This window comes from Medicago truncatula, chromosome 4 (assembly GCF_003473485.1).
Source record: "Medicago truncatula cultivar Jemalong A17 chromosome 4, MtrunA17r5.0-ANR, whole genome shotgun sequence".
Taxonomy (NCBI): Eukaryota; Viridiplantae; Streptophyta; class Magnoliopsida; order Fabales; family Fabaceae; genus Medicago; species Medicago truncatula.
The window spans coordinates 44,045,402-44,072,689 of NC_053045.1; the positions used below are offsets into that span (position 1 = coordinate 44,045,402).

At 32.1% G+C, this 27,288-nt stretch overlaps 3 protein-coding genes across 4 annotated transcripts; all 3 read left to right on the forward strand.

The window, feature by feature from the left end:
* Positions 1-1,834: 1,834 nt before the first annotated feature.
* Positions 1,835-3,568, forward strand: LOC11418784 (berberine bridge enzyme-like 17). The gene has a single exon (XM_003608195.4). It carries the CDS (start codon positions 1,895-1,897, stop codon positions 3,479-3,481), a length of 1,587 nt encoding a protein of 528 aa, XP_003608243.1. The 5' UTR covers positions 1,835-1,894; the 3' UTR covers positions 3,482-3,568.
* A 7,565-nt stretch (positions 3,569-11,133) lies between these two features.
* Positions 11,134-14,607, forward strand: LOC11435071 (uncharacterized). Of its 2 annotated transcripts, XR_005645615.1 has the most exons (3): positions 11,134-12,135; positions 14,235-14,435; positions 14,521-14,607. XR_005645615.1 is itself a non-coding variant. In XM_013601662.3 (2 exons), exons 1-2 carry the CDS (start codon positions 11,304-11,306, stop codon positions 14,240-14,242), a joined length of 840 nt encoding a protein of 279 aa, XP_013457116.1. In that variant the 5' UTR covers positions 11,134-11,303; the 3' UTR covers positions 14,243-14,512. The 2 variants fall into 2 exon arrangements, 1 of the variants encoding a protein (XP_013457116.1); XM_013601662.3 differs by lacking the exon at positions 14,521-14,607 and having other exon boundaries at positions 14,235-14,512.
* Positions 14,608-19,245: 4,638 nt separating this feature from the next.
* LOC11425374 (external alternative NAD(P)H-ubiquinone oxidoreductase B2, mitochondrial) lies at positions 19,246-23,917 on the forward strand. The gene is made up of 10 exons (XM_003608199.4): positions 19,246-19,531; positions 19,772-20,027; positions 20,753-20,959; positions 21,151-21,401; positions 21,633-21,855; positions 21,971-22,075; positions 22,418-22,690; positions 22,792-22,913; positions 23,197-23,316; positions 23,422-23,917. The coding sequence occupies exons 1-10, from the start codon at positions 19,440-19,442 to the stop codon at positions 23,507-23,509; spliced, it is 1,737 nt and encodes a 578-aa protein (XP_003608247.1). The 5' UTR covers positions 19,246-19,439; the 3' UTR covers positions 23,510-23,917.
* The last annotated feature ends 3,371 nt before the right edge of the window (positions 23,918-27,288 follow it).

Genomic DNA, 27,288 nt, shown 5'->3' on the forward strand with positions numbered 1-27,288 from the left:
TTAAATTTAGCAGGAATTAAAAATGCACGTTGAAAAACTGAATAAGGATTCAAACATGCAATACCTTAGGGGTAAGGATGAGAATAGTCTAGGTCAAACTAAGCTTTTCAGGGTCTAAGCCTGGCTAGTCGAAAATTTTAAATCCTAAGTCTGGCATGTGACATGTCATAGACTTATTTTTTAACCCTGAGCCTACCATTTTGAAAGTCTAATATGACATGCTAGCGTGTTTAAAAGCCTATTTCATATGAACATTTTTAAATATTTAATGTGATTCAAGTTTAAATAGACTAACGAACTAATATATCAATGAGATTAAACTCTCTTTTGATATTTTACATGAAATGTTTAGAGATCGTGATTATATATTATATTGAATGTCAATTTTAGTTCAAAATAATACATTTAAATTAAGGGTGTTCAAAACCGTACCAATCCAATAGAAAAATCGCAAACCGAAATCGCAAAAAACAGCATTTGATTTGGATGTATTCAGATCACTTTTTTACTCAACCGCATGGTTTGCTTTGCTTTGCGGTTTCCATTTTACCAACCGAACCAGACCAAACCAAACCGCAACATAGGAAAAACTCTAATTAAATCTATGTCACCTAGACCAATACTCATAGAATCTCAATTGAAACTTTTATAAAACGGCATATTTTTTTCTTTTGTTAAGTTTCTTCTTTACTTTTTATTTCAAAAATGTATTTATGTGCTCCTTGAACTTTAAGAGAATGATAAAATATTAGTATTTACATTTCTTTCATAATAGAATTACTTTATGTCCACATTTTTAATTTAGTTTATGTTGTTCAGAGAAAATGAAAGTGTAATGTGGAATGAAATTAAAAACATTGTCGAAAACAAAAAATTGTATTGTCTCGAAAAAACCGCACCAACTGATCCAACTCAAACCGCATTGGTTTGGTTTGGTTCGGATTTTATTTTAAAAGTCAACCGAACCAAACCAAAACCGCATGTTTTTTTATCTTGCGGTTCGGATGACTTTTAACCTCAAAACCGAACCAAACCGCACCGCGAACATCCCTAATTTAAATATGAAAAAAAAATTAAAGTATACTAATAAACTCAAATTACTGAAAAAAGTTAACAAATGTATAGTTTAATTCAAAGTACAGATTAAAATATAATATAATATAATATAATAATAATTGATATTTTTTATATTTTTTAAGTAGGTAGGTCTAATAAATTTAAGAGTCTGTTTTAATGGCATGCCATCTGACCTTTTAAATTAGATAGACTTTTAAAAAAGCTAAGATCTTCTCCGATTTTAAAAAAAAAGTTTAACCTAGTCTAATTTTTCGTAACCTAGGTCGTATGCCCTTGAGGCCGGCATGCTCATCCTTACTTAAGGGACATATTTAAGTGTTTTTATTTAATGAAATATTCAATAACTTATGTTTTTCTACGAGAAAACAACTTATTCATTAGTATACTAGCTAATAGTTTCTTTACTGTTTAATTAAAAGTTGACGTTACATTTTTTTAATTGATGCATATCCTCTTAAGTTGTTAATAGACGTTTCAAACTTAGAAAAATAAAAATCCAGTAAGTTCTTTGAAAAAAAACTGAAGTGGTGTCAAGCATTGTCTTTATATATTGTTTTCATTTCTATTTAATGCAATTTTTCCAGGACGAAACTTCCTCTATTATTATTTTGGAAAATGTTTTTGTTTTCCATTTTTTATTAATCAAATACTCTAGCTTATGGAGAAAAGTCAAGAAAAAATACTAGACCATAAATTGATTTTCTATGCCGTACAACTTTCGCGTTTGAAAAGTAGAGGATGCATCAATATATATAGAGTGCAATGTTGCACGAAGAGTTCATAATAAAGTAGCAAACCAAATTGTTACTACTATACCATGGATACAATGGGGAAATTGTTTTTTCTCACGGCAACCTTAACAATTGTCTTGTTTAATTCAACAACAGCTGCAACATCACCTATTCAACATTTTCTAAATTGTCTTCCACATTCCCTTGTCTCTGAAGTTACTTACACACCAAACAATGCCTCATTCTCAACTATCCTCAACATGAAAATACAAAATAAGAGATTTAAAACAGCAACAACACCAAAACCTTTGGCAATTATAACTGCAAAAGATGATTCGCATATCCAAGAAACAATTAAATGTGCCAAAAGCAACAACATTCAGATTAGAATTCGAAGTGGCGGTCACGACTATGAAGGTTTTTCATATGTATCAGATGTGCCTTTTATTATACTTGACATGTTTCATCTCAATTCAGTTGATATCAATTTACAAGAATCAACAGCATGGGTTGAATCAGGTGCAACACTTGGTAAGATTTATTATAACATTGCAAATAAAAGCAACAAGCTTGCTTTCCCATCTGGGGTCTGTTTTACTCTAGGTGCTGGTGGTCATTTCTCTGGTGGTGGGTATGGTAATTTGATGAGAAAATTTGGTCTTTCTGTTGATAATATTATTGATGCAAAAATGGTTGATGTTAAGGGTAATATTCTTGATAGAAAATCAATGGGAGAAGATCTTTTTTGGGCTATAAGAGGTGGTGGTGGTGCTAGTTTTGGTGTTATTCTTTCATGGAAACTTCAATTGGTTCCGGTAACTCCACAGGTTATCGTTTTCGATGTGAAAAGGAATGTCAGTGAAGGTGCAACTGATATTGTTTACAAATGGCAATTAATTGCACCAAAATTGCATAAAGATCTTTTCATTAGAGCGCAACCTAATGTTGTTCAAATTGGTCAAGAGGGAAAAAAGGTAGTGCAAATTAGTTTCATTGGTCAGTTTTTGGGGAAAATTGAAAGACTTTTAACTTTGATGAATAAGGAATTCCCCGAATTAGGTTTGAACAAAAGCGATTGCTTTTCAATGCCTTGGATTAATTCCACTCTTTTTTGGTATGGTGAGCCAATTGGTACTCCTCTTGAAGTATTGTTGGACGAGCCAAAGGATCCTCAACCACTTTATCAAAAAAATAAATCAGATTATGTGAAGAAACCTATTCCAAGGGAGGCTTTAGAGTCTATATGGAAATTGATGATTGAAGGTGAGAATTTCCTTATGCAATGGAATCCATATGGTGGAAGGATGGAAGAGATATTGCCATCAGAAACACCGTTTTCTCATAGAGCAGGAAACTTGTTCTTGATTCAATACCTTAATATATGGTCTAATGAATCTTCTGAAGTTAGTGAACGTCATGTGAATTTTTCTAGATCGTTTTTTGAATTTATGACGCCTTATGTTTCGACTTCTCCCAGGGAGGCATTCCTCAATTATAGAGATGCTGATATTGGTGCTAATCATCCAAGTAATGTAACGAGATTTGACATTGCTAAAACTTATGGAAGCAAGTTTTTCAAAGGAAATTTTGAAAGACTAGTTAGTGTAAAAACCAAAGTTGATCCTCAGAATTTCTTTAGATATGAACAAAGTATTCCTACTAGATCATTGTAAAAGTCATATTGACTGATCGATATAAAAGTCATATGTAGTGTGAATTCCTAATAAATAAATAAATGGCATGCATAATATGAATTCTTATCGAATTGCATGCACTGCTTTGTTTTCTTTATTTCAGTTCTCTATTTTTCTTAATAAGTTAAGTTATATATTCAAGGATTTCAAGGGAACAATTAAGTTAAATCTGACGGCTCAAGTAAAACATTCATGAAACTGATCTCAACTTTTCAAATTTATCTAACAAACAAAATTATAACTGCAGTGAAAAATGATCAGATGCCAAATATCAGTCCACAGTACCAAGCAGATACTTCTGAAAATTATTAATACTATCGACATCAATCAGCAAATAAGTTGTTTTTTTTAGCATCCTATTCAAACAGGTTCCACTTTCACGTGATTACGAAGTCAAACACTCCACTACTCTATAAATAAAGCTAAATTGGGATATCTCCCATGCATTGTGCAAATTTCATTTTGAAAATGATTGAATGTGATATTTATAATTTATAAATGTATCATTCTAAGTAAAATTTTATAAATTTGTAACTGTTTGGTTGTACGTTTCCGTTGCAAAATTAAATATTAGTAATAAAAAATCCTGTTGAAGGGATTAGACTACAAAAATATTGTGAATCAATATTTGAATTTTGATCGTGAGAAATATTTATATTAGTGTCTGACACATCTCGAATATGATTATGTGGATCAATAAGGATTTACGTGAAGAAAAAATAAATACATTTCAAGCATGAAAGGAAAATTAACGTGGGTTGAACATGTAAACATTGACTTTTAATGATATCTATTGTAAGAACCAAATTGGTCCTATGAACAATTCATGGAGACATTGATGATTTGATTATAACATAGCATGAGAACAATTTGTCTCCTGACTTTTTGTTAAGTGTCACTACCAGAAAGTTGTCATTCAATGACCGATTTAGAGAACGAAAAAATATCAGTCACTGCAGAGATAAATTTAGAGACCAAATAAAAAAAAAAAAATCTTTTTTTTCTTTTCAGAAACCATAAATGTACAAAGAAAAGTTAGAGAACAAATGATTGAAATTGATAACCAAACACAAGCTTCTCTCTTATTCAGCCGTAAAAATATTTTAGTGACCAATTTGTAGACGAGAAATGATATTTGTACAACTATTTTTGTACAATTTTTGTACAACCTTCTCTCTCATATTCACATTATCTTCTTATTCTCTCTCTTCCTCTTTCTCTCTCTATTATTTTTGACCAATAAGAAGAGAACACAACAAGGTTGTCCCAAAAATTGTATCAAAAGAGTTGTTCAAATATCACTACTCTTTGTAGACAGATGTATCCGGTGACCAAAACTTTGGTCGCTACACTTCACATTATTTTTTACATATTTGCGCTATCCGAAATTTTACTTTTTGATTCCGCCTGTTTCTTTTATAAAACCATGCAATCTTCTTAAAAAATGCAGTCCCTCCCCATATTCTTTTAGTCTCCCAGGTCTTATGAAAAGAAAGTAGTGTTAAATAAGTTTTTTTGTCGGTATAAATGTCTCAAATTCATTTTAAATCCCGCTAAAAATTTCAGCAAATTTGGTTTGGTTTTCAACTGTTTTCTGTCAAAATTTTGATACATATTTTTAAGTCAACTCATATATACCTTTTACATTTTTAAATAAATGAATATTTATAGAGGTGTTTAGAATATTATAAAAATCTTTTGAACAAAAATTTAGAATTTGTTTAACAATATATGAATTTTTTAGCACCAATATTCTAAAAATATTCTAAACAAATTCTAAGCTATCACTATGCAGCAAAAGAAAGTTTGGTTGAATGTTAGAATTTTTTTTTTGAAAAAATGAAAAAAAAAATTCCAGAATTTTATTTCAAAAACCTTATTTTCCAGAATTTTATTTTCTTAGAAAAATAAAAAACATCAATTTCAAAATATTTTTTTTAGGATTTTTAATTTATTTTTCAGAATATCTTATTTTATTATGAAATTAAAAAATATATTCTTTTAGAAAAATAAAAACTTATCTTAGTTTCCAAAATTTTATTTTTTTCAAAAAATAAAATTCTAACATTCAATAAATGAATTACAGAATTTAAAAAAAAATATTTGAATTTTTTTATATTTTTTTAATTTCTGAAAATTAATTTTAAGAATTTTTAAATTGTTGGAAGATAGTGTGAAGAAAAATCTAGTGTTTAGAGAATATGTTAAGAATATGTTCTTCACTTAATCTAATCATTGAATCCAATTTCCCATGGTGGGAAAGGATTAACCTTTCCCATGTGAACACACACCTCAATTTGGTGACAACTTATTTGACAACCATATTTTACAAAGAAAAAAGTGGTATTGGCACGGAAACCATAGCAATAGAGAGATAAAGTAAAAAAGTAATGTGAGTATGAGAGATAAAGTTGTTGCAAAAGTTGTTACTAAATGGATGTTCAAATATCATTTCTCTATAAATAAAGAGTAAATAGGCAATTACCCCTCTGAAATTGTAAGTTTCGTCAATTACCTCTCTGAAATTAACAAAACTTTAATTACCCACTGAAATTGCATAACGTTAATCAATTTACCCCCTCTGTCAAATTCTTCTGTTAGTCAACATGACGTTTTGCAAATACCCCCTGAAGTTTTGCACTTATGTGCAAAATGCCCCCTGAACTTGAAAATTTATATATTTTTTTATCTTTAAAAGTGACTGCATTATTACTGAATTGTGAAGCAAGTTAACTATGTTTTAAAGATAAGAGAAAAAAATAGCTAAGTTTTATGGGATATGTTGTCCTTTGGTAATTCGCAACTCTCAGAGTTCATCAATATGCAGTTAATTTAGTCGCACAAAAATCATTTATGCATCAATTGTTTTTTTTTTTTTTTGTGTACAATTATCATCTTATAGTTTGTTATCACATTCTTAGGAAGGCCAATAAATCCTTGTTTGGTGGTTAAACTTTTTCTCATGTTTTTATTTTTCACTTCAGTAAATAAACATAATAATGTATTTATCTGACTTACAAGAGCATCATATGGTTGTATACCGTCAAAATTTAGCTAATATGTTCCACAATTCAGTGATAATGCAGTCACTTTTAAGGATAAGAAAAACAAAATATAAATTTTCAAGTTCAGGGGGCATTTTGCACATAAGTGCAAAACTTCAGGGGTATTTGCAAAACGTCATGTTGACTAACAGAAGAATTTGACAGAGGGAGTAAATTGATTAACGTTGTGCAATTTCAGGGGGATAATTGAAGTTTTGTTAATTTCAGGAAGGTAATTGACGAAACTTACAATTTCAGAGGGTAATTGTCTATTTACTCTATAAATAAAATAAAATTTTGTAAGAGAGATATCTATGACATATTAAACATGACTTAAAAAAATAATTTCAAAAGATAAACATGAATTTACTTCAAAGGAGATCAAAAGTGGCGACAGAATATTTTGTTGACTAAAACTTGATGAAATAGTTTCGAAGACTAAAAAACAAAATATTTTGTTAACAAGTGTCCTGGACACTCTTTAAGGATCCCAAATTAAAAAAATATTCTTTAAAAAATTAAATGTTACAAATTTCAATGTTCATGTCTACCACCGAAAGCCCATGTCTTCGTCTCCTTCACTCCGTCAAAATTTGAAATCATCATAGCCTAGCCCGTGTTTGAAAGGAAATAAAAAACGTGATATTATATGTTTGTGAATCAGGCTGTTCTTTCAATTTTTTTCAAATATCAAATTATAGACTTAGACAGACTTTGAAAGTGAAGGAGATATATGTAATTCTCCTTCAAAACCCTATAAAATTCGACTTACAAACACACCCATATTGATTTTGGGTTTGCTGGGTTTTTGCAAGCTGTAAAATGTCTTCAAATGAATTTTTAGGAGATATATGCAGGTTTTGGGTTTCATAATTTTTTTTTTAAAAAGGAAAAATAAATTAAAATACTCTGCAATAAACAAGAGAAGAAATATAAAATTACATATAAACAAGAAGTTGCGAGATACATCCAAATAAACATAACACCAATAACTGACCGAAGGCAGCAGAACTAACACAAAAAATCAGCACCTATACATCATCAATCAACATCCAATAGTCCTACCAAGTTTGATGGTTCTTCAACACAATGAGATTAATTTGCTAGGATTTGCAAACTTTTTCGAAGAGGATCCATATCGTGATGACAATAGTGAGAGAGTTGTGAACACTTGTTTTTGGTGTTTTAGTGTTGTTTTGCTAGGTTTCGTGATCACTATGAACTTTGGAGGAACAAAATTACAAAATTGTAAAATTTCAGCGGTTAAAAATGCAATTAAGCAGCAACAACAAAAAAAAGAAGCAAACCAACGCAATTTGAGTTGATTTGGTTTTTAACGAGACCAGACATAATTTAAAAACTTTGTTAATAATTTTGATTATATTAGCTGCAACAATTAACTAGTCTGCAATGATTAGCAAACTAACTCCAAACACTATTAAGGTGCATAAACAGAAGATGCAACAATTAACTCAATTACAAAGTCTTTTAACAATTAAGTAGGTTGCAACAATTAAGCATAAACAAAAGTTTTCCAAATAGAGTCTAGCTCCAAAAAAAATTAAGCATAAAGATTCAACTCCAAAGCAAACAAAAAATAGAAAGATTCAACTCCAAAAACAACAATAGAACCATAGAAGTGTAGAGTGTTTGGGTTGAGTGTTCGGGTAAGTTACTAATTTAATTAAATGAGTATGCGATTTGGTTTGGTTCAGGTGGCAAGATAAAATCCGTAAACTAAAATGTTTCACTATTGAGTGAAAAATTCATCCGCACGCGAGACGCAATTTTTTGTGGTTTTCAATTTATATTGGTTTAGTTTACGGTTTTCTATAGGTTGTTTCTATTTAGAACAGCCTTATTTATTTATGATTGAAAAAATAAACAGTTCATTCAAATCACTAATAGGAACGAGTGTCGTTGATATTTTTGTATAGAAGTTAGTTTTAACAAGGAAAGGGCCCCAAACCATGTGACTCTAGTTTCACAAAAGTGAAATTCCGTCCACCTGTTTCATGGCTTTGAACATTGAACCAATAGACCATATACGTTGTCTGCCACGAAGAATGATAGCAAACCAATTCATCAACTTTATCTTTAAGACATGGCTTCATCCCAACAAGCAGATTATTACTCATACAAACTGCTATGTCTTTCTATTTCCTTTCCCTTGTTGAGTGTAGACAATGAAAAATGCTACGATATATATAGTTATAAGGATGAAAAAGGGTGCATTACAGGGGATTGTATAAATTAAGATAAAAAATAAGTTAAAAGAGTAAATTGTGTCATATCCCGGGTAATGCATCATGGCTATGTTAGATGGAAGATCTAGTTGACATTGTGTGACATCCAATGATGCTTCACATCCTTGCAGTTAAGTTAAAGATGGTATATATAGTTTTATACCTCAAATTCCTATTTTGGAGTTTATAGTAGGAGAGTGGTAGAATGTTATGATCATAAACAGAAAGGGATAAAATAGAGTTATCTCTCTTATTATCAATTGTGTTATAACTTGTTGTCGGATGCTACAAAATTAGAATATAAGATGATAAATTAAGAATATATATGATGTTAATATATGTGCTATATATTTTAGAGTGTGGATGTCGCACTATTTATATAACAAGAGACGCTACTTCACTTGGGAAAAACAAATATTTGCCAGGAGTTGTACAAATATATGATCAGAGTGAAAAAAACGTGTTTATTCATTTACTATCATTTCTTAAAAATATAACAATACATCTCTCTCAAACCCATGAAGATACGGCATTTGAAACCCAAAAAACATGAGAAAACCACATCTAAGCAATAAAGCATATGTTTGGTATGTCAAAATCACGCCGAACCGCTATGATTTTTCAAAAGCTACACTTTATAGCTTCTGCAAGATATACTAACCGTGATACCAAGCATACACAAAAACATTGCCCCAGATGGCGACTAACACGATTCCCTGGCAAACAGGAGGCCAGCGCCTTGTACTCACTATGCATTATGCGGAGCCCCCTGCACATATATTTTACTATTGCATTTTGTGATTACATTATTATGGAAATCACTCACAAATTAGGCAAAAATACATTATGTGGTTCTTGAAGTTGTTTAATTGTACCATATTAATATTTTTTTTTATGCCACAAAGGTTTTTAAGTTCCATTACAGGTACACATTACTCTCATACATTTACTACGTTAAAAGCTATACACATGTCTTTTATGTTAAGGACTTGGCTGGAAGAGAGTTTTTCATTTAACCCGTTTCAGAATTAGGTTAAGCAATTTCGACCAAATTGCCTAGTTCTTGAGGTATTCGTCTCCTAATGTACAAAAATTTGATAGGGCAAAAATCACCTCAGTTCCTCTTCTCACTCGTGCAATAAGTGATCAACCTAGTTCATGTAACATCACTAGCATAACAAACACATGTGATTGTGGGTAACTACTAGACAGCTATTCTTCCACCTCATTCAATAGTGTTTTGGCTCCTTATTTTTCTGGATTCCTATTCTAAGAGTGTCTTGAAACTAATGTTTAAAAATTGAATCGGACATCAAATTGGTGAAACCTTCGGTAGCAATGCAATTGTTAGAAACCTCTTGAACTTGAACAAAACTACAATCAAACCTCGAACAATGTATAGTGTCGGTTCAAAAAATCATCTTATTTAATTATTTAAAAAAAATGCTTTGGTGTGGAAAATCCATGATAACATTATAAGCCCATTCCACACTTGATAACCGATTGATTGAAATAACTTAAATCACGCAGCCAGTATTATTTTGGAATCTAATTTAGGTCATTGACGCACCGTAGGAGATATTCACTCGCCCACCGTAGCCTATGCCACCAAACTATGCTCATTAATTGGCAAAAAAAAAACTATTTGAAAAAGAAAATGAAACAAAAATGAGCAAGTGGAAATGTCATCCGAGGGCAGGGCACTTACCGACCGACTAATACCATAAAAGAAGCATCCAGGCTGCATGTCATGTGGTATAGGTGAAATTTCACATTCAGAAAACTAATACTACCACCAAAAGTGTTGAACAGGTTATAGTCATTAGGACCCTGAAATCAACGTCTAATATGGATATAGATTGCTGATCCGTTAAAGGTACGAAAAAGTTATGAACAGGTTCCATCAATTAAAGTCTCAAATCAATGCTATCCAAACAGCCTTAGATTCATTGATTAAAATCACAAATTTGTGTTCAATGTAAAAGCAAACTAACTTTTTTATATGTTAGATTTGTAGTGTTTTTTTAGGGTTGTTGATTTTTTAACACCCTTACAAAAAGGGGGAAAATCGTTTTAGTGCTTAGAACGATAAGTCGTTATCATATTAATCCTAAATGTATTGAAATTGCAAATATATGTCTAAAACATATTCGATGATTGAATCGATTACTAACATATTTAACTAATAAAATAATATCTGTGAATATATTTGTAATTTTGATATATTCGTAGATCAATATACAAAAGTTATACTTTTATGGATCAAAATGAGTTGACCCCTTACAAATATTTTGTAGCTTATTGCACCTTGTATTGTAGGACCACCCAACCCACATCCCTTAACCCCTTCCTTACCTTTATTATTCCATGCCTTCTTCTCACGCCATAAAGCTCATAAACCCCACAATAACACTCTTTCTTCTAAGCCTTCCCATGCATAGTGGACCTGTTTAGTCCCATCAAAATTTCTCACTTTTTCTTCATCTCCCAAACACTCCTTTCTATTCCATCATGACCTTACTTTTCTTAGATACATTTATAGAATTGAAATTAGTTTCTTCCTTATCTCTTGATAAATTCTTGAACTCTCTATGTGTTGAAACCATTTCCTCTATTTCAAAATCTTCAATGTTCTCTTCAAATCCTCTGTTTTCTTGCATTGTCACCTTTTGCACCTTGATTTTCCTATACTTACCTCATCATCTTTTCTCCAAGATAGTTTTCTCTCCGGTGCTTATTCTCACCGGGATTCTCTTGCTCACAATCCTCCGACTTGGTGCAAATCAAAAATATCATCATAAACAAAAGGAAACTCAACAGAAACACGAATCCATCATCACTAAAGAAGAAAACAAAGCAACCAAATGTGGAGAAGAGAAACAGAATTCAACATGTCCAGTTGAACCAAAGGAAATTGAGTCTCTGGAGCAAGTGCACCATTCAGAAAGAGAGGTGGATTCCCAAAAAAGTTTGGAATCAAGTTCAAGTTTTATGGAATGGAACGTGAGAGCACCATTGGAGATAATATACGAAGGATATGAAGATGAAGAAAAATTGGATGATCCAAATGAAAAAGAAGAAAACTGGAACATGGGTAATTCGAACTATCCTTCGTTGTCACGTTACTATCCGGAATCTGATTCGGATAGCTCCTCGGAGGATGAGTTTCCGGTGAAAGAATATTGGGATTCGCCAGAGGAGTGGGAAGAAGAAGACAGAGAAGGGTTGATTGAGATAGCTTTAGATGGAAGCAAGATGATGAAGAGGGATTTGGAGTTTCAGTACGAAGAAGAGAATTTGATTGAGATTGATATTTCTCCGACGAGGTACAAAGAGTTTTCCGGTGAGTTTAGGTGCAACTAATGTGTTTGTTAATTGAAGATTTTTTAACTTAGTGGTGGAAATATTGTGTTTTGGGGTGCATGGGTAATAAAAGTGAAAATGGAAATTTGTGATTATTTTCTTTAGAATGTCTTTGAATAGCATGTTTTGGGTGTCGGTTAGTGGTTACTGTCCTATTAATCTTTGTTCTAAAGATGATTAAAGCTAAACTCAGATTCAAATTATTATACTCCCTCTTTTTCTAAATAAGTGTCACAAAAATGTTTATTATTCATATAACTTACTATCATCATATTTTTTAACTATTATATAAATTTAAATGTTAATATATAAGATATTGTTCAATTTGTCTCAATAAATAATTTTTATTATAGATAATTAAAGATATTAATGGTTAAACTTATATATTGACTTAAATTGGTTGACTATGATATGTATTTAGGAACGGATTTAGCAGTAACTAGTTGGTATTTTTATATGTAAACCGATTAAATAAAAACCATAAATTGGTTAAAAGAAAATTATTTAGTTCAAAAATATATTAATTGACATTTCCATTTTAGTTAAGAAATTGAGAGAATCTCATCTCAAAATCAGGTATTATTTGATATTTTATATCTCATTTTTTGATTAATCACAAGATCACAATATTTGTGAAAGAAAGAGAAAAAGCCGCCCCTGACATTGTGATTGGTCAATGTCACCAATTATATGTCACCTAAGTGCAACCCGTCAGGGCCGTTCCTACGAATTCGGAAGCTCGGCTTTGTAAGTGAAAAGAGGCTCGTAATAAAATAAAAACGTATTTTTTTAAATGAACAATGTTCTATTTAAATTTTTTAAAAGATAAATACAAGGTGTCGTATATATGTGATACACCCAAATATGAAAATCACTACCGTATACATGAGTAACCTCTAACCACCCTTCAAAAAAACATCCACCTAACACCAAAAGCAAGATGACCCAATTCTAATAGGCCTAAAAGAAGACAATAGAAGAGGAAAAGGAAATCAAATCGGGGAAGAAGAAAAGGAAAGTCCGATGGAGTGATGGTAATGGAAAGCGTGGTATCAGAGAGAAAGAGAATAATGAATTTTTTTTTAGTGTGGTGGTACTTAGTAGTACACAACTTGGCTATAATTGTTTTTCTTCTGAAGCCCATACCTTGGAGAGGCGTAGCTCCATTGAGCTCTTTGTACACCTCAAAGTCCGTTTCTGCTACCCGTATCAAGAAATTATGATTCAGAGAGAAGAATTACTTTCCTTGTTCAAGAGATTTTTCGACGAAAAGTTAATCACTACTTAAAAATGGTGGGCACTTCATAAATATAACATTGATTATGAAAAAAATCACATAATATCCAAATACTATACTAGTTCTTACAGCTCTTCTTAAGAGCAATTGAATTGGTTGTAGTAAGTAAAATAATCTGTTTATTGTTCTGCACAGCTTTTAGGTTGTATTTGTTTCAAAGGAAAGAAAGGGGAGAGGAGAGAAAGTTGAGGGATATAAACATTTTCTATTGTTTGGATCTCTTTAAATAGGTTAAGGAAAGAAAGATTTTCATGGGACCCACCTATAAAACCTTTCCAGGCACATACGGAAGGAAAGATTGAGAGACTGCTACTTTTTGATGGAAAAGACCAAAATAGTTCCATTTTCATTGCTTTGTTATTTTTGGTCAAACTTTCATTGCTTTATATTGATTTTACTATTTTACTCATTGTATCTTTTTTGTTATTTTTTTCATTTCACCGCCTCATTTTGTATGTATGGTATATAATACGTGCAATTGAACAAATACTCACACCTAGCCAAATTTTGTTTTTCATTGAAATTAAATTGTATTTATATATATTACTTCTATTCAAGAGTATTTATGTCAATTAATAAATATATATCTTTCTTTCCTTCAACTTTCTATTCCACTTTCTTTTATACCAAACAACCAAAACAATCCTCTCATTTTCTATTCTTTTTCTTTCCTCATATAATCTTTCCTTACTCTTTCTTTCCTTTCGCTTTCTTTGATCATCCAAACAGACCTTAGGGACAATTTTACTAACCTATTTATTCCTCAATGATGTTTATATCAGTATGGTGAGTGCTGACTACTTCAATCTGATGATGACTTGTCTCTATTGGTTACGAGTTTTTAGGATTATGAAACCTAGTGACATATATGAATTTCCAAGTGGAAAGATATTTTTGTTATTGTGGGATATATACAATTGAAGTTCATATTTTCGATTTGAATGGTTGTACTCTTCCAAGGAAACAGACATCACCATCCCTAGGTTTCATTTTAAATGAAGCTATCTGAATTAATTGTCGAATGGCTGAACTCTTCCAAGGAAACAGAGGATTTTAAATGATGTCTAGACTTTCAGTTGTTTTCTTGTCTATTGTTGCAGTAATTCTATTGTTCAGTATAATGACATAAAAGATACTCCTTAGCACTTTTATTTATCTTTTGAAGTTGATGTAAAAAAATTTGGAGATTCATATTTAAATTAGGCGTTTTTTTTTTTTTTTTTGAGTTGTTAAATTAGCCTATGTTGTTGTCCAAAAACAATACCCTAAGTGAAGTGGCAAGTATATTTTTTATCTGTAGACAAAGAGGCAAGTACTACTGAAACTCTTACGCACAACTGCAAAATTTCGGATGAAGTCTCCATCATAACAATAATGTGTGTGTCCGCGCGCGTATCACATGTGTGTTTTTATAATCATGGTGTAGGTGCGGAATTCTTAAATAGTGATTAATCTTTGTTTGAAAATTTATTACACACATAAAATGAGTTCTCTCGTTCTAATCAGATTTAATGTATTTTTTTTTAGCAAAATCAGATTTAATGTATGTTCAAACAAAAGTTTGCAGACATACTTATTATTGAATTTTATTTTGGCAATCTGCTTTTGGATTAAACGTTACTTTCCTATAACAAGATCTATGTTTGGATTACTTTTTTTTACAAGTTGGATTTTTGTTCGTATCATATTAATAAAAAGTACTTTTATCTTTGTACTTATGTTCTCTAAAAAAAAAATTGTACTTATGCAAGGGTGCCACTAAAAAGTGTACCAATAAACAATGCCGCGTGAAAAGGAAATTTTCGAAATTAAAACATTTTGGTTTCGCAAAATGAAAAATGAGAGTTAGAACATATGGGAGCATTGTTGTCAAAATTCCGATTTAAATTTTAAAATTTAGGATTTTGCGATTTTCTTCACCTTCAACGACTTAAATCCATAATAAAATTCTAAAATAAGCAAAATTCATCGATTTTGATTGCGATTTTACGATTTCTTATATACTAAGTCATTTATGACTATATACCATTTATAAAATATATTTAGTATTATTATTTTTGGTAAAATCCATCGATTTTGATTGCGATTTTACAATTTCCTATATCGATACTACAAAAGTCCTTGAGTAAAATCTTTCGATTTTGATTCCGATTTTACGAGTCCCGATTAAGCTATTCCCTTTCAACTTGAAGTAAAGACCCGATTTTGACAACCTTATATGGGAGATGGTGGTACTTCAAACTCAACTTGCTTTTGAAACCAAAATTACTTTTACAATTGGACCGTGCATATGTTTGATATAGAATAAACTCATCGTGATTTTACAAAAGTTACGCCTATTGTTTATATCATAATTAACAGACTTAGTTAAGGGTTGATGAGTGAAGCAAGTCATCCACAGTAGATGAGCAATGTGAACTATTGGATGAGTAATGTAATGATGCACCGTCAATAGGTTATACAGTTCTTTTCTCTCTCATTTTTACCCGTTCCTTTCTTCCTTCTACTCCATAACCAAATCCTCTTTACATTCCCTCCCTTCCCATATAAAGACTTATCATAATGTACATGACTATGAATTGATCTAGAATAACTTGATCCGGACAAGATACTCATCATTGTTGAATCACTAAACATAATTGTTGAAAACCCATAAATCAATAGGGTTTTAGTTGGGGTTCTACACCAAGGATTCATGGTAGAAATTCCAATATTTATTTTAATGGACAATATATTTTTCCAATATAATTACATGTTGTCATGTTTATTTATATGATCAAATAAAAATAGCCCAGAAATTGAAACAATTTGGGGATACTAAAAATCAAAACTTTTCTTTATATTTCTATTTTTTTTTTTACAAAGAGTAAAATAATTATTTAAGAGACTAAATGTATAATGTAGCCAAATAAAAATATGAGAAGTAAACATACATTTAATTTCTATATTTTTTTTTTTCCTTTTCTCATGCGCTTGGTAAAAAACTACTCATAAAATGTCAGCACCCTATACTATAATTGATTGATTTTAAACAGAGAAGTGTTGAGTGGAATATATTTTAACGCATTCATTTTTATTTGTTAGATGGTTTTTTCTAGATTTCATATGGATTCCATTAAGTTTATAAGAGGCTCGCATAATTTAGTTGAACACGAATTTCAACTAATATAAGAAAGTTCTAAAAAAAAACTAATATAAGAAAGTTTGTTTGTTAAATAGATAGTTTTAGAATTATTCTCTCTTACATTTTTTTTTGTTTGGTCAAGTTCTCTGTTACATTATTCTCTTAAATATTAACCTCACATGCATTCACAAGATTGGTCGCATATTGATGTCAAGAACACCATGTGAGAAGGTTCCAAAAAGAGCATGTGAGAAAGGTTGCGGATGTTGGACAAAAAGTCTGTCGAGAAGTTCAGACCCAACAACCTAGCATTCTTCTAGAAATCATGACCAACTCATATTTTTTTAGACTTAATTACCTTTTTGGTCCTCTGACTATTTAATTGGTATCAGATTGGTCCTCTAACTAAAAATTGATTTATTTTTGTCATCTAAGTTTTTCACTGTTACTACATTTAATCCTTTATGTTAGTTTTATTCAAATAAACGTTAGAGTTTGTGTTATGTGGGTACCTGATCTCCTGTTTCACACATACATATGAACCATATCAGCTACCAATAATATCAATCACTATTTAGTCATAATACCTTAACAAGGCATATGACCAAAATGATACTAATAAATATAGTTAGAGGACCTATATAACACAAACTCTAACGTTTATTTGAATAAAACTAATAGAAATGACTAAATGTAATAACAGTGAGAAACTTAGAGGACCGAAATAATCAATTTTTAGTTAGAGGACCAATCCGATACCAATTAAATAGTTAGAGGATCAAAAATGTAATTTAGCCTATTTTTTAACAACACCATGATCATTTGAACCAGCAAAGCTCAAACCCCTCGCAAAAATGAGTAGTGATATTAAAACAATTTATTTTAAACAACTGATGTGACAACTTCTTTTTTCTCTATTTTGATTGGTCAAAAACAATAGAGAGAGAATAAGAGTATAATGTGAGTATAAAAGAGAAAATTGTCAAAAATTATTACAAAGTGGTTGTACGAATATCATTTCTCCATAAAAAATACTTGTCAATACTTTAGAATTTAATTTGAATGCAAGTGTAAATTTAATAATCATTTCATTCAAATTGTAATGAAACATTGTTTCGTTCTCTATAAATGTCTTTGGAAAAGTTGACCTATCCACCTCATATCCAACACAAGTATGGCATGTCCTAATGAAGGGAGTGTCATGACCCTTCTTACTCTTGGTATTTTTTTGTGACTAACTGTATTCGTGACTTAAGAATAAAGAGTAGTGTTATTTGAACATCTATTTGCTTGACAATCAAATAGACAACATGTTTTTACAAAGAAAAGTATGCATTTGCACAAAAATCAAAGTAATAGAGAGAGAAAGTAAAAATATAATGTAAGTATGAGAGAGAAAGTTGTCATAAAAGTTGTTATAAAATGATTGTACAAATATCATTTCTCAAGAATAAAATGTGAATTTTGAGATTCAGAATTTCCACGGCAACCGCACGTTGGGATGCGGTATTGGATTGACAAACGCTTATCCAAACTAGGTATTGGTTGGAGTCTTGGATATGCAATTAAGCACAACACAGATGATTTTTTTTTTTTTTTTTAATGAAAGGGAGGGCCGAAACCCGGAAAAAGAAATTAAATCTTAATCAAATGCGGAAAAGTAACCCTCGCTTGATCAGCAGCTAACACATGGTTAATTTGAGTCGGACACGACTCATAAAACATCATCTCATTCCCCATATGATACATCCAATATTAGCTAGCGCATCAGCGCACCTATTTGCTTTACGATATGAGTGTTTAACCTTCACTTTCCATTCCATTTGAAGAAGTTTTCTAATTTTTTGAACAAGACTCCTACCACTCGAATTGCTTTCCTTCGTATTTTATAATAGTTCAATTATGTTAATTATATTTTTTTTAACAAAAATAAACGATATTCATTCTTTCAAATTGATAGAGTCCATCGATACAATACAAATCCAAATTCGCTAAAAACAAAAAGGATGAATCTGTGAACAAACTCACAACATCCATGTTAATAGCATAAATCGGCAAAGCACATATGCCTACAAATATGACTATATTCATGTCTCCCGAATACTCATGTTTCCGGATCTGCAACGTTGACAACGCCAAAGTCATTGTCATTGATCGAATTTGCACTTGCTCAAAGCTAATCTTTCAACCTGAATCAAATAAACACCGCACTAAGACGGGAAATAAAAAATACACTGCACAAAAACGGAAAATCAAAACAAAACTGAGTCGTTCAGAGACGACGAAATCACAAAAACAAACGAAAGAAAACAAAATATGTGAAATCAATCATTCAATTAAGATAGGAGGAAAAACAATTGGGATGAGTGATTTTTGGATCAAAATTAACCAAAATCAAATGGAATATATGACAACTAATCATTGAATATATAATATACAATTTTTACATACTAATTATATTCCTAAATAAAAGTAAATTTTGATACATAATGTAAAAAAGCTACATCTAAAATTAATTTTGTGTGATAACTTTTTCAAACTCTTTCTTATTTCTTGACATAATTATTATGAAAAAATGGGGGTAAGAATATCACTACTCTTTCATTAATTCCCCATTCGCGGCTGCTAGTCACAAAAAGAAAACGACGTGAATAAGACTCGTGGAGATCAGCAAGCCTCCACCTAGAAGACACGCAATTCCCATTTTCCCTTCTTCTTTTTGACCAAATTCTCTCTCTTTTTCATCACCATTGCGTAATACTCCCATATTCTAGTAAACGACACTTCTCTCTTTCTCTTTCTACAACTGTCTCGCCTCATTCTTCTCTCTCTTCTTCCCTCCCTCAACTTTGGACTTAGAACAATGCGGAATTTCCAATTCTTCCAACGCTTTTCTAAAAATTTCCGTGATTATGACTCTCAGTTCAAGCTTGTTCTCCTCTGCACCACCGTAAGGTAAGATATCATCAACTTCAGTTCAAATCAATTTTATTTTTTTTTATCTACTTTAGAACAAGATTCCTTTAATTTAGGCGTAACGCTGATTAAATTCTGAGTTATTTAATAATTAATAGATCTGCGGAAATTTCGGAGATGTGTGATTAGTGAAGAGCTCTAGTCTAGATTTGATCGACAGTGATAATATTATTATATTAACTAGTATTTATGAATTAATTATGGTTTTGTTGATGTCAGTGGTGGTGGTCTTTTGGCATACGGTGAGGCTGTTGCTACATCTGAATCGGCGGTGCCTGAGAAGAAAAAGGTGCTGGTGCTGGGAACTGGTTGGGCAGGAACAAGTTTCTTGAGGAATCTCAACGATCCCAGATATGAGGTTCACGTCGTTTCTCCTCGCAATTATTTTACTTTCACTCCTCTGCTGCCTAGTGTTACCTGTGGCACCGTCGAGGCTCGCAGCATTGTGGAACCAGTCCGCAATATCTTCAGGAAGGTCAGGAATCTCAGGATTAAAACATTTTTCTTAGCTCTGTAGCACTGACAATTCTAATGGAATGCATGTCCAGTCTCTCTGACACGACACATGTAATTACCTTAAATTAATTTGTTTTTTCAAAGTTTTTGTGTCGTGTCCGGTGTGTGCAAGTGCTTCGGTGTTTCTTACTGGTGCATTACTATTATGAAATTGTTCATTTGTTTCATTAGCATGTGACATAGCTGGATATATTCAATTTCAAACCATTTACCTATGGCGTTATTTACAATAACAAATCACTGTTATTACCAGTTTAATCATAAGTTGTTGGGTTTAGTTGGCCAAATTACTGTTTGTCTTATGTGTATAGGAGTACTTGAGAAACTATATCTATATGAAAGCATGCCCACATAAACATGATTTTTTATTTTATTTTATGGCATCATTGTGCTGTACTTTCTGTAAATTACTTTACTTTATGTAAATTAAACTTATCTTTTGGTTCATGTTTTTGATCTGGATGTGATACAACTGAGGATTGTCAGCACTATTACTTGTGAAAAATATCATATTTTTGTTCATTTATTGGTTCATCTGATCCACACTTGGGATATTTTAGCTTCTAATTATAAATAGGAGGCACATTTTGTGGTGATTAGATTGCCCCTATAGAATTCCGTTTAGTCCCTTAGTTCACTACTAGTGGATATAACTGGACCTTTTACTTGTTTCCATCCGAACAGAAACATGTGGACTCTCGATTCAGTGAAGCAGAATGTCTCAAGATTGATGCAGTAAACAGAAAAGTTTACTGTCGATCTAATATAAACAATAATTTGAATGAAAAAGAAGAATTCGTCGTGGACTACGACTACTTAATCATAGCTGTTGGAGCAAATGTCAACACATTTAATACTCCTGGTGTCACGGAGAATTGCCATTTCTTGAAGGTAGCTTTTGTCTTTTCACTTAGTGTTTCACAGCATTTTTCGTTTACAATAAAAAGCTTTGTGCAGTTAAGATATTGTTAGTGGAGATGAATTGGTCAAAATCCAATGATGACTAAAGTGTGATTGCATTTTGTTTGTCCATGTTTTTTTGGTTTTTAGTTATCTCATGGGCATGTGTGTGCATTGTACAGGAAGTTGAAGATGCACAAAAGATTAGAAGAACTGTAATTGACAGCTTTGAGAGAGCAAGTTTGCCTAGTGTGAGTGATGAAGAGAGAAAGAGAATTCTTCATTTTGCTATTGTTGGAGGTGGTCCAACTGGAGTAGAGTTTGCAGCCGCACTTCATGATTTTGTCAGTGAGGATTTGGTCAAATTATACCCTGGGGTAAAAGATTTAGTTAAAATCACGCTCTTGGAGGCTGGAGGTCATATCTTGAGCATGTGAGTGTCAAACTCTTTTAACTCTATCATTATTAGCAGACATGCTTTGTCGTCCATTATTTGCATCTATGAGTAGGCATTTGGAAATCGATTTGATTCGGTCATGGATTCTCATGCATTTTGTCGTTTTGTCGTTTAGAACATAATTACAAACTCATGCTCCATGGTGGTTTTGTCGTTTAGAACATAATTACGAACTCATGCATTTTTATTCTCATGCTTATTTTTTAGGTTTGACAAAAGAATAACAACCTTTGCTGAAGACAAGTTCAAAAGAGATGGTATTGATGTGAAAACAGGATCCATGGTTACAAAGGTATCTGACAGAGAAATTACCACTAAAGAAATGAAAAATGGAGGAGAAATTACTACTATTCCATATGGAATGGCTGTCTGGTCAACTGGTATTGGCACTCGTCCATTCATAAAAGATTTTATGACACAAATTGGTCAGGTGTGTTTTCTAGAAAATTTGACATATACTTGTTTTGATTCATAATTCCATGTTATTTTTCTCTTGTGCTCTGTACTTCATTTATTATTTACTTGACATTGATTATTCTGAACAGGTTAACAGACGTGCCATAGCTACTGATGAATGGTTGAGAGTTGAGGGAACCGACAATGTGTATGCGCTTGGTGATTGTGCTACAATAAACCAGCGAAAAGTCATGGTACCTATTGGCTAATGCTATTTCTCCATCATTTATTTAATTAGCACAGGAAATTCTTACTGCCTAGTGTCTTATACTTTTCCTATATTCCATTCTTTTGGATGGGCACATTAATATCAATACATATTGAGTATTTTTTCAGTAGTTTGATGTTAAAACTATACACAGCGCACACATCTTGCAACTTTGTGCAGTATTTGTGCCTGCATTTCTAAGCTAACTGAGTGTATTAGAGATAATTCTATTGACGATCTGGGATACTGTGTCAAGTTTGACCTTTCTTTGAATTTCAAATGTTACCTCTCTTCCTGCTGATTGCTAAATTGAATTTCGGCATTTTAGGAAGATATTGCGGCGATATTTAAGAAGACTGATGCAGACAACTCAGGAACACTTACACTCAAAGAATTTCAGGAGGTAATGAATGACATCTGTGAAAGGTACCCTCAGGTGGAGCTATATCTAAAGAATAAACAGATGCATGGCATTGCTGATCTGTTGAAGGAATCCAAGGGAGATGTTAAAAAAGAATCTATTGAACTCAATATCGAAGAACTCAAGACCGCTTTTTCCAATGTGGACTCCGAGATGAAATTTCTCCCTGCTACAGCTCAGGTGCATGTCATATTATTTTCCTGTAGCATTCTCTGTAATGGTATCTTTCTGCTTTTGTTTGCTTGGTGATATGACTTTGGGTTTTTGAAACTACATATCAGGTTGCATCTCAGCAAGGCACCTACCTGGCCAAATGTTTTAACCGGATGGAAGAGTGTGAAAAAAATCCAGAAGGTCCTATTAGGTTTAGGGGAGAAGGGCGTCATCGGTTCAAACCCTTCAGGTAACTTGATCATAACTTACTATACTAGATCTCTGTGTTATCGAATGGCAGTATGGTGTGAAGGGTTTTTACCTCGCCGATATGGCGGATTTTTCCGCCATACCCCATCATAACCGTGGGTGAAATTGCAGAATTTTGGGCCTCCGTCACATCTGCCATAGACAACACTGCTAGATCTTTACTTTTATCATTCTCTTTATGTTGACACATCGATGAATGATTCAATGTTTTTCAATAGTTCTCCAATGTTTCCTCATCAATGCATGGTTTATTGTTCCTCAAGGTACAAGCATTTAGGTCAATTTGCTCCTCTGGGAGGCGAGCAGACAGCTGCACAGCTACCTGGAGATTGGGTTTCAATTGGACACAGTAGTCAATGGTTGTGGTATTCTGTCTATGCAAGGTATATTATTTTGTTTTCACTTAACTACTATATTCTTAAAACTGTTAGTCTCATAAGGGATTATGATTAGTAAGTTATTAAAGCTGCTTCTAATGCATTGAACAGCAAGCAAGTCAGCTGGCGCACAAGGGCGTTAGTGGTGTCAGACTGGATGAGACGCTTTATATTTGGGAGGGACTCGAGTCAAATCTGAAGGATATTTAATATCTTCCAGATCCCTGCATTGGCAATATTGAAGTGTTCTTCAATCTTGAATATATTTTGATATAGGAAAATTTCTGTTTCAATTCCCGATTCTTTGAATAACGCAAGCATACTCAGCTGGAATATCAGTGCTGGGATTTATTATCATGACTTGCCACTTTTAACTCCATGTACGAATTTCTTACATGCCCCTTTCCCTTTTTGTTTTGTGCTTCTGGTATTGGAATTGTGGCATTACTGGATCTCCGAGTTTTGCAGATCTATTTCGGAGATGCCTCTGGATGTTAGCTTTTCATGTCAAATAATTATTGTCATACTTCTTCTCAAGCTTTGCTGGAGTGAACTGGTAGAATGAATAATCACTTTAATACATTATTTTGTTTCTTCTGTCTTGTCATTTGCAATTGGTTGATCCATGTTCAAATTGAAGTGAATCTATTTCCAAAACTAATATGAACAAGTTTGACCGAGTGAACACATCCCAATTAGCTTTCATGTGATCTTGTTGCCTTTGAATTGATTCCTATATATATTCTCTATGAATTGAGTTTTTAACAAGTGATCACATTAAATTAAAAAAAGTTCATTAAGCAAGAGGTTGCTTTTTAAGTTTATCGGAATAGTTTATTGAAATAAACTCAATAACTTATAGGTCATCCTTGATTAGAATTATGAACCGGTCCGTAAGTCCTAACTAGCTCAAATGGGAAATATCGAAATTGTTACGATGAATGTCGTACTCTGTCTGAATACAAACCCAAAACCTTCCACTTATGTACCTATGTGTGTCGGTTTTCAAGTACTACCTCCGTCCTAATTATAGGATCCTTTTGAAAAAATAATGAGAATTAAGATAGTGGATATTTGTATTAAATATGTCTGTAATTACTATTGTTTTTACAATTTTATCCTTTAAGAGAGAGAGTTGGTTTATGTTTCCAACATGTTATCTATTGCTGATTGAAGAAAAAGATGTATAATAAATAGGGGCATGTATGTAAAGAAATAATTAATGTAGTTGGAAATAACAAAGGGATCTTATAAAAAGGGACAAAAAAAAATCTCAAAAGGGTCTTATAATTAGGAACGGAGGTAGTAGTTATTATCATTTCGTCTATTTACCAAATTTTATGAATCGACAACCATCAACAAATAGTAACTACCTCAGGAGGAGCCAAACCTTTCCACAAACACATTTTTTAGAGCAATGTTATTTGAACAACCGTTTTATACTTTTATGTGACAACTTGTTGGACAATCACATTATACAAAGAAATTTAGGTAATGACACAAAAATCAAGGCAATAGAGAGAAAAAGTAGAAGAACAATGTGTGTATGAGAGATAAAGTTGTCACAAAAGTTGTCAAAAAGTGGTTGTTCAAGTATATATATATATATATATTTTTTTTTTTTTTTAAGAAGTTCCACTAAAAGATCGGCAACCGAGAGCTCAAATAGTCATGCAAATTTGACTGCATCATCAGAAAGAGATAGAGATACAAAGGAAAGAAAGTTATTGAACTCTAGAATTGGTTGTTTTTCCCAAACAAAAAACTTCATTGTCTAATCAAATTTCAAGACGCAAGAGTCATCTATCCAGCTTCCCAAATCCAAAACTAAATTGTATCATTCTAAAACGAAACTGAATAAACCTTTCAATCTTCCTCTTCTAAGACTAAAGAGGCAATATCCAAGTTTCTATATGCTCGAACAGTGCATAAATCCCACCGTTAAGATGGAGAATTAACACCTCTTCTCCATATTTGTTCCTCTTTTCCATATTTTTCTCCATATAGATAATTTGCTGCAATTCTTCTCCTTATTTTTTGCCCTAGAGAAGAACTGATAAGAACTCATTTAAAGTTTAAACCAAAAACATCTATCACTACTTGCTAAGTAAACTTAAACAAAACAAGGACATGTATAATTTTCACCCCCAAAAACATCGTTGTATCATTGCTTATTATTACACACATAAATATATCTCATGAAGGAACTTTTTTCGCAATCCTCAACTCATTCCATAAAGATTTCCTTTACCTTTAAGGTGGATTGTTTGAGAATTGATTAACCTATTTTTAAACGTGATTTTAGTAAAATACAAGTAATAAGATTACTTGAATTCGGTTAAGAATAATTGATTTTGTCATCAAACCTCATGATAGAAGTGATAAATTGTAGCTTTTGTGTAGGAATGAAACTTTTACGTTTTTTTATCATCAAACTTGCTTTTAAGGTAATTACGATGCAAACTCAAAAAAAAAAAAAAAAAAACAAGATTCAAATATAATCCAGTCTTTTAACAATGAAGATTCATAGAGAAAGTGAGAAGAAGAGGTTAGGGTTCCAATAATATGAATAGAAAAAACTTAAGAATACAAGTATATTACAAAGAAAATTATAATAAAACGTAAAAAGACTAGACTACATTCAACCTTATTATAATAAGATAAGAAGTATTTTTTATTTTATTTTTTTGAAAACTCGGTATCTGATCTAATAATCGACTAATCCGAGGGGACCAATCCCACCGCCCACTTACGGGGGTCCCGTTTAAAGTCATAGCAAGCTCTGTATGGACTTAGGCCACCGAAATTGGCACCATAGGGAATCGAACCTGAGACATCTGGAGGAACGAACTCCAAAATCCCAAGCAAACCACTATGCCAACCCCAAATGGGTTAAGTCTGATAACATGTTATCTAACACCTCTCATCAAATTTATGATGCATTAACAAAAAACAACGAAAGTTTGTCAATCAAGAAATAAAACGATATAATGGAATGCATTTTTGTAAACATGTCAGCATTCTCTGCAAGGAGGAAGAGGCAATGGAAAGTAAAGGTGTCATGATGAAGATGGCGATGTGTAAAGTGATACTCAATCTCAACGTGCCTCGTGCGTTTATGAAAGATCAGGTTGTAGGCAATTTGAATGACACTTTTAGCTTGTTATCGCGATACACATGAATTGGTTAAGAAAGAATGGCATCAATATCAGCATCATTAGAGTAAGCACGTAACTCGGAGAGAAAGAAGATGGTGGAAACAAAAGGCTCCAAGTAGCGAAAATGACTCAAATCCTTCATCTCAAATCTTTTAGCTCATCAACATCATCGAGTGTAATAATCATATCATCAACATATATATAAGAAGAGTAAAACATGACATGAGTAGTAGAACCATGATCACTAGATCCCCGTGAGTTTAGCTCAATTGGTAGGAATATTGCATATTATATGCAGGAGTCGGGGTTCGAACCCCGGACACTCCACTTCTCCACAATTAAATTGTGTGAGGTCTAACCACTAGGCTACTTGACCAAAAAAAAAAAGAATCATGATCACTAGAGCGAAATCCAAGATATGTAGTCACGGTTGAAAACAATTTGACCTAAACTCGTAGAGTTTGTTTCAAACTATAGAGAACTTTGTTCAAATTTATTAAAATAATTTAATTTCATCAAATCAATTATGTTCAGAAGCATATAGAGTTTTGTAAATTGCACATTCAGTTTCAATTTAATAGTTCAACCCACTGCTATTTAAATAAGACATTAGTAACAAAATAATTGGACTCAAGTGATCGATGAGTTTCATCAAATACTCCCTCCAGTCCTATTTATAAGAAATATTTGACTTTTTTGATTCATTGTATAAATGATGTATTTAGTCTATATTCAAGACAAGATACATCAACTACTCAATGTATCTTAAAAGTCAATTTTTTCTTATAAATAAGACCGGAGAGTATAACGCCCACTTTCG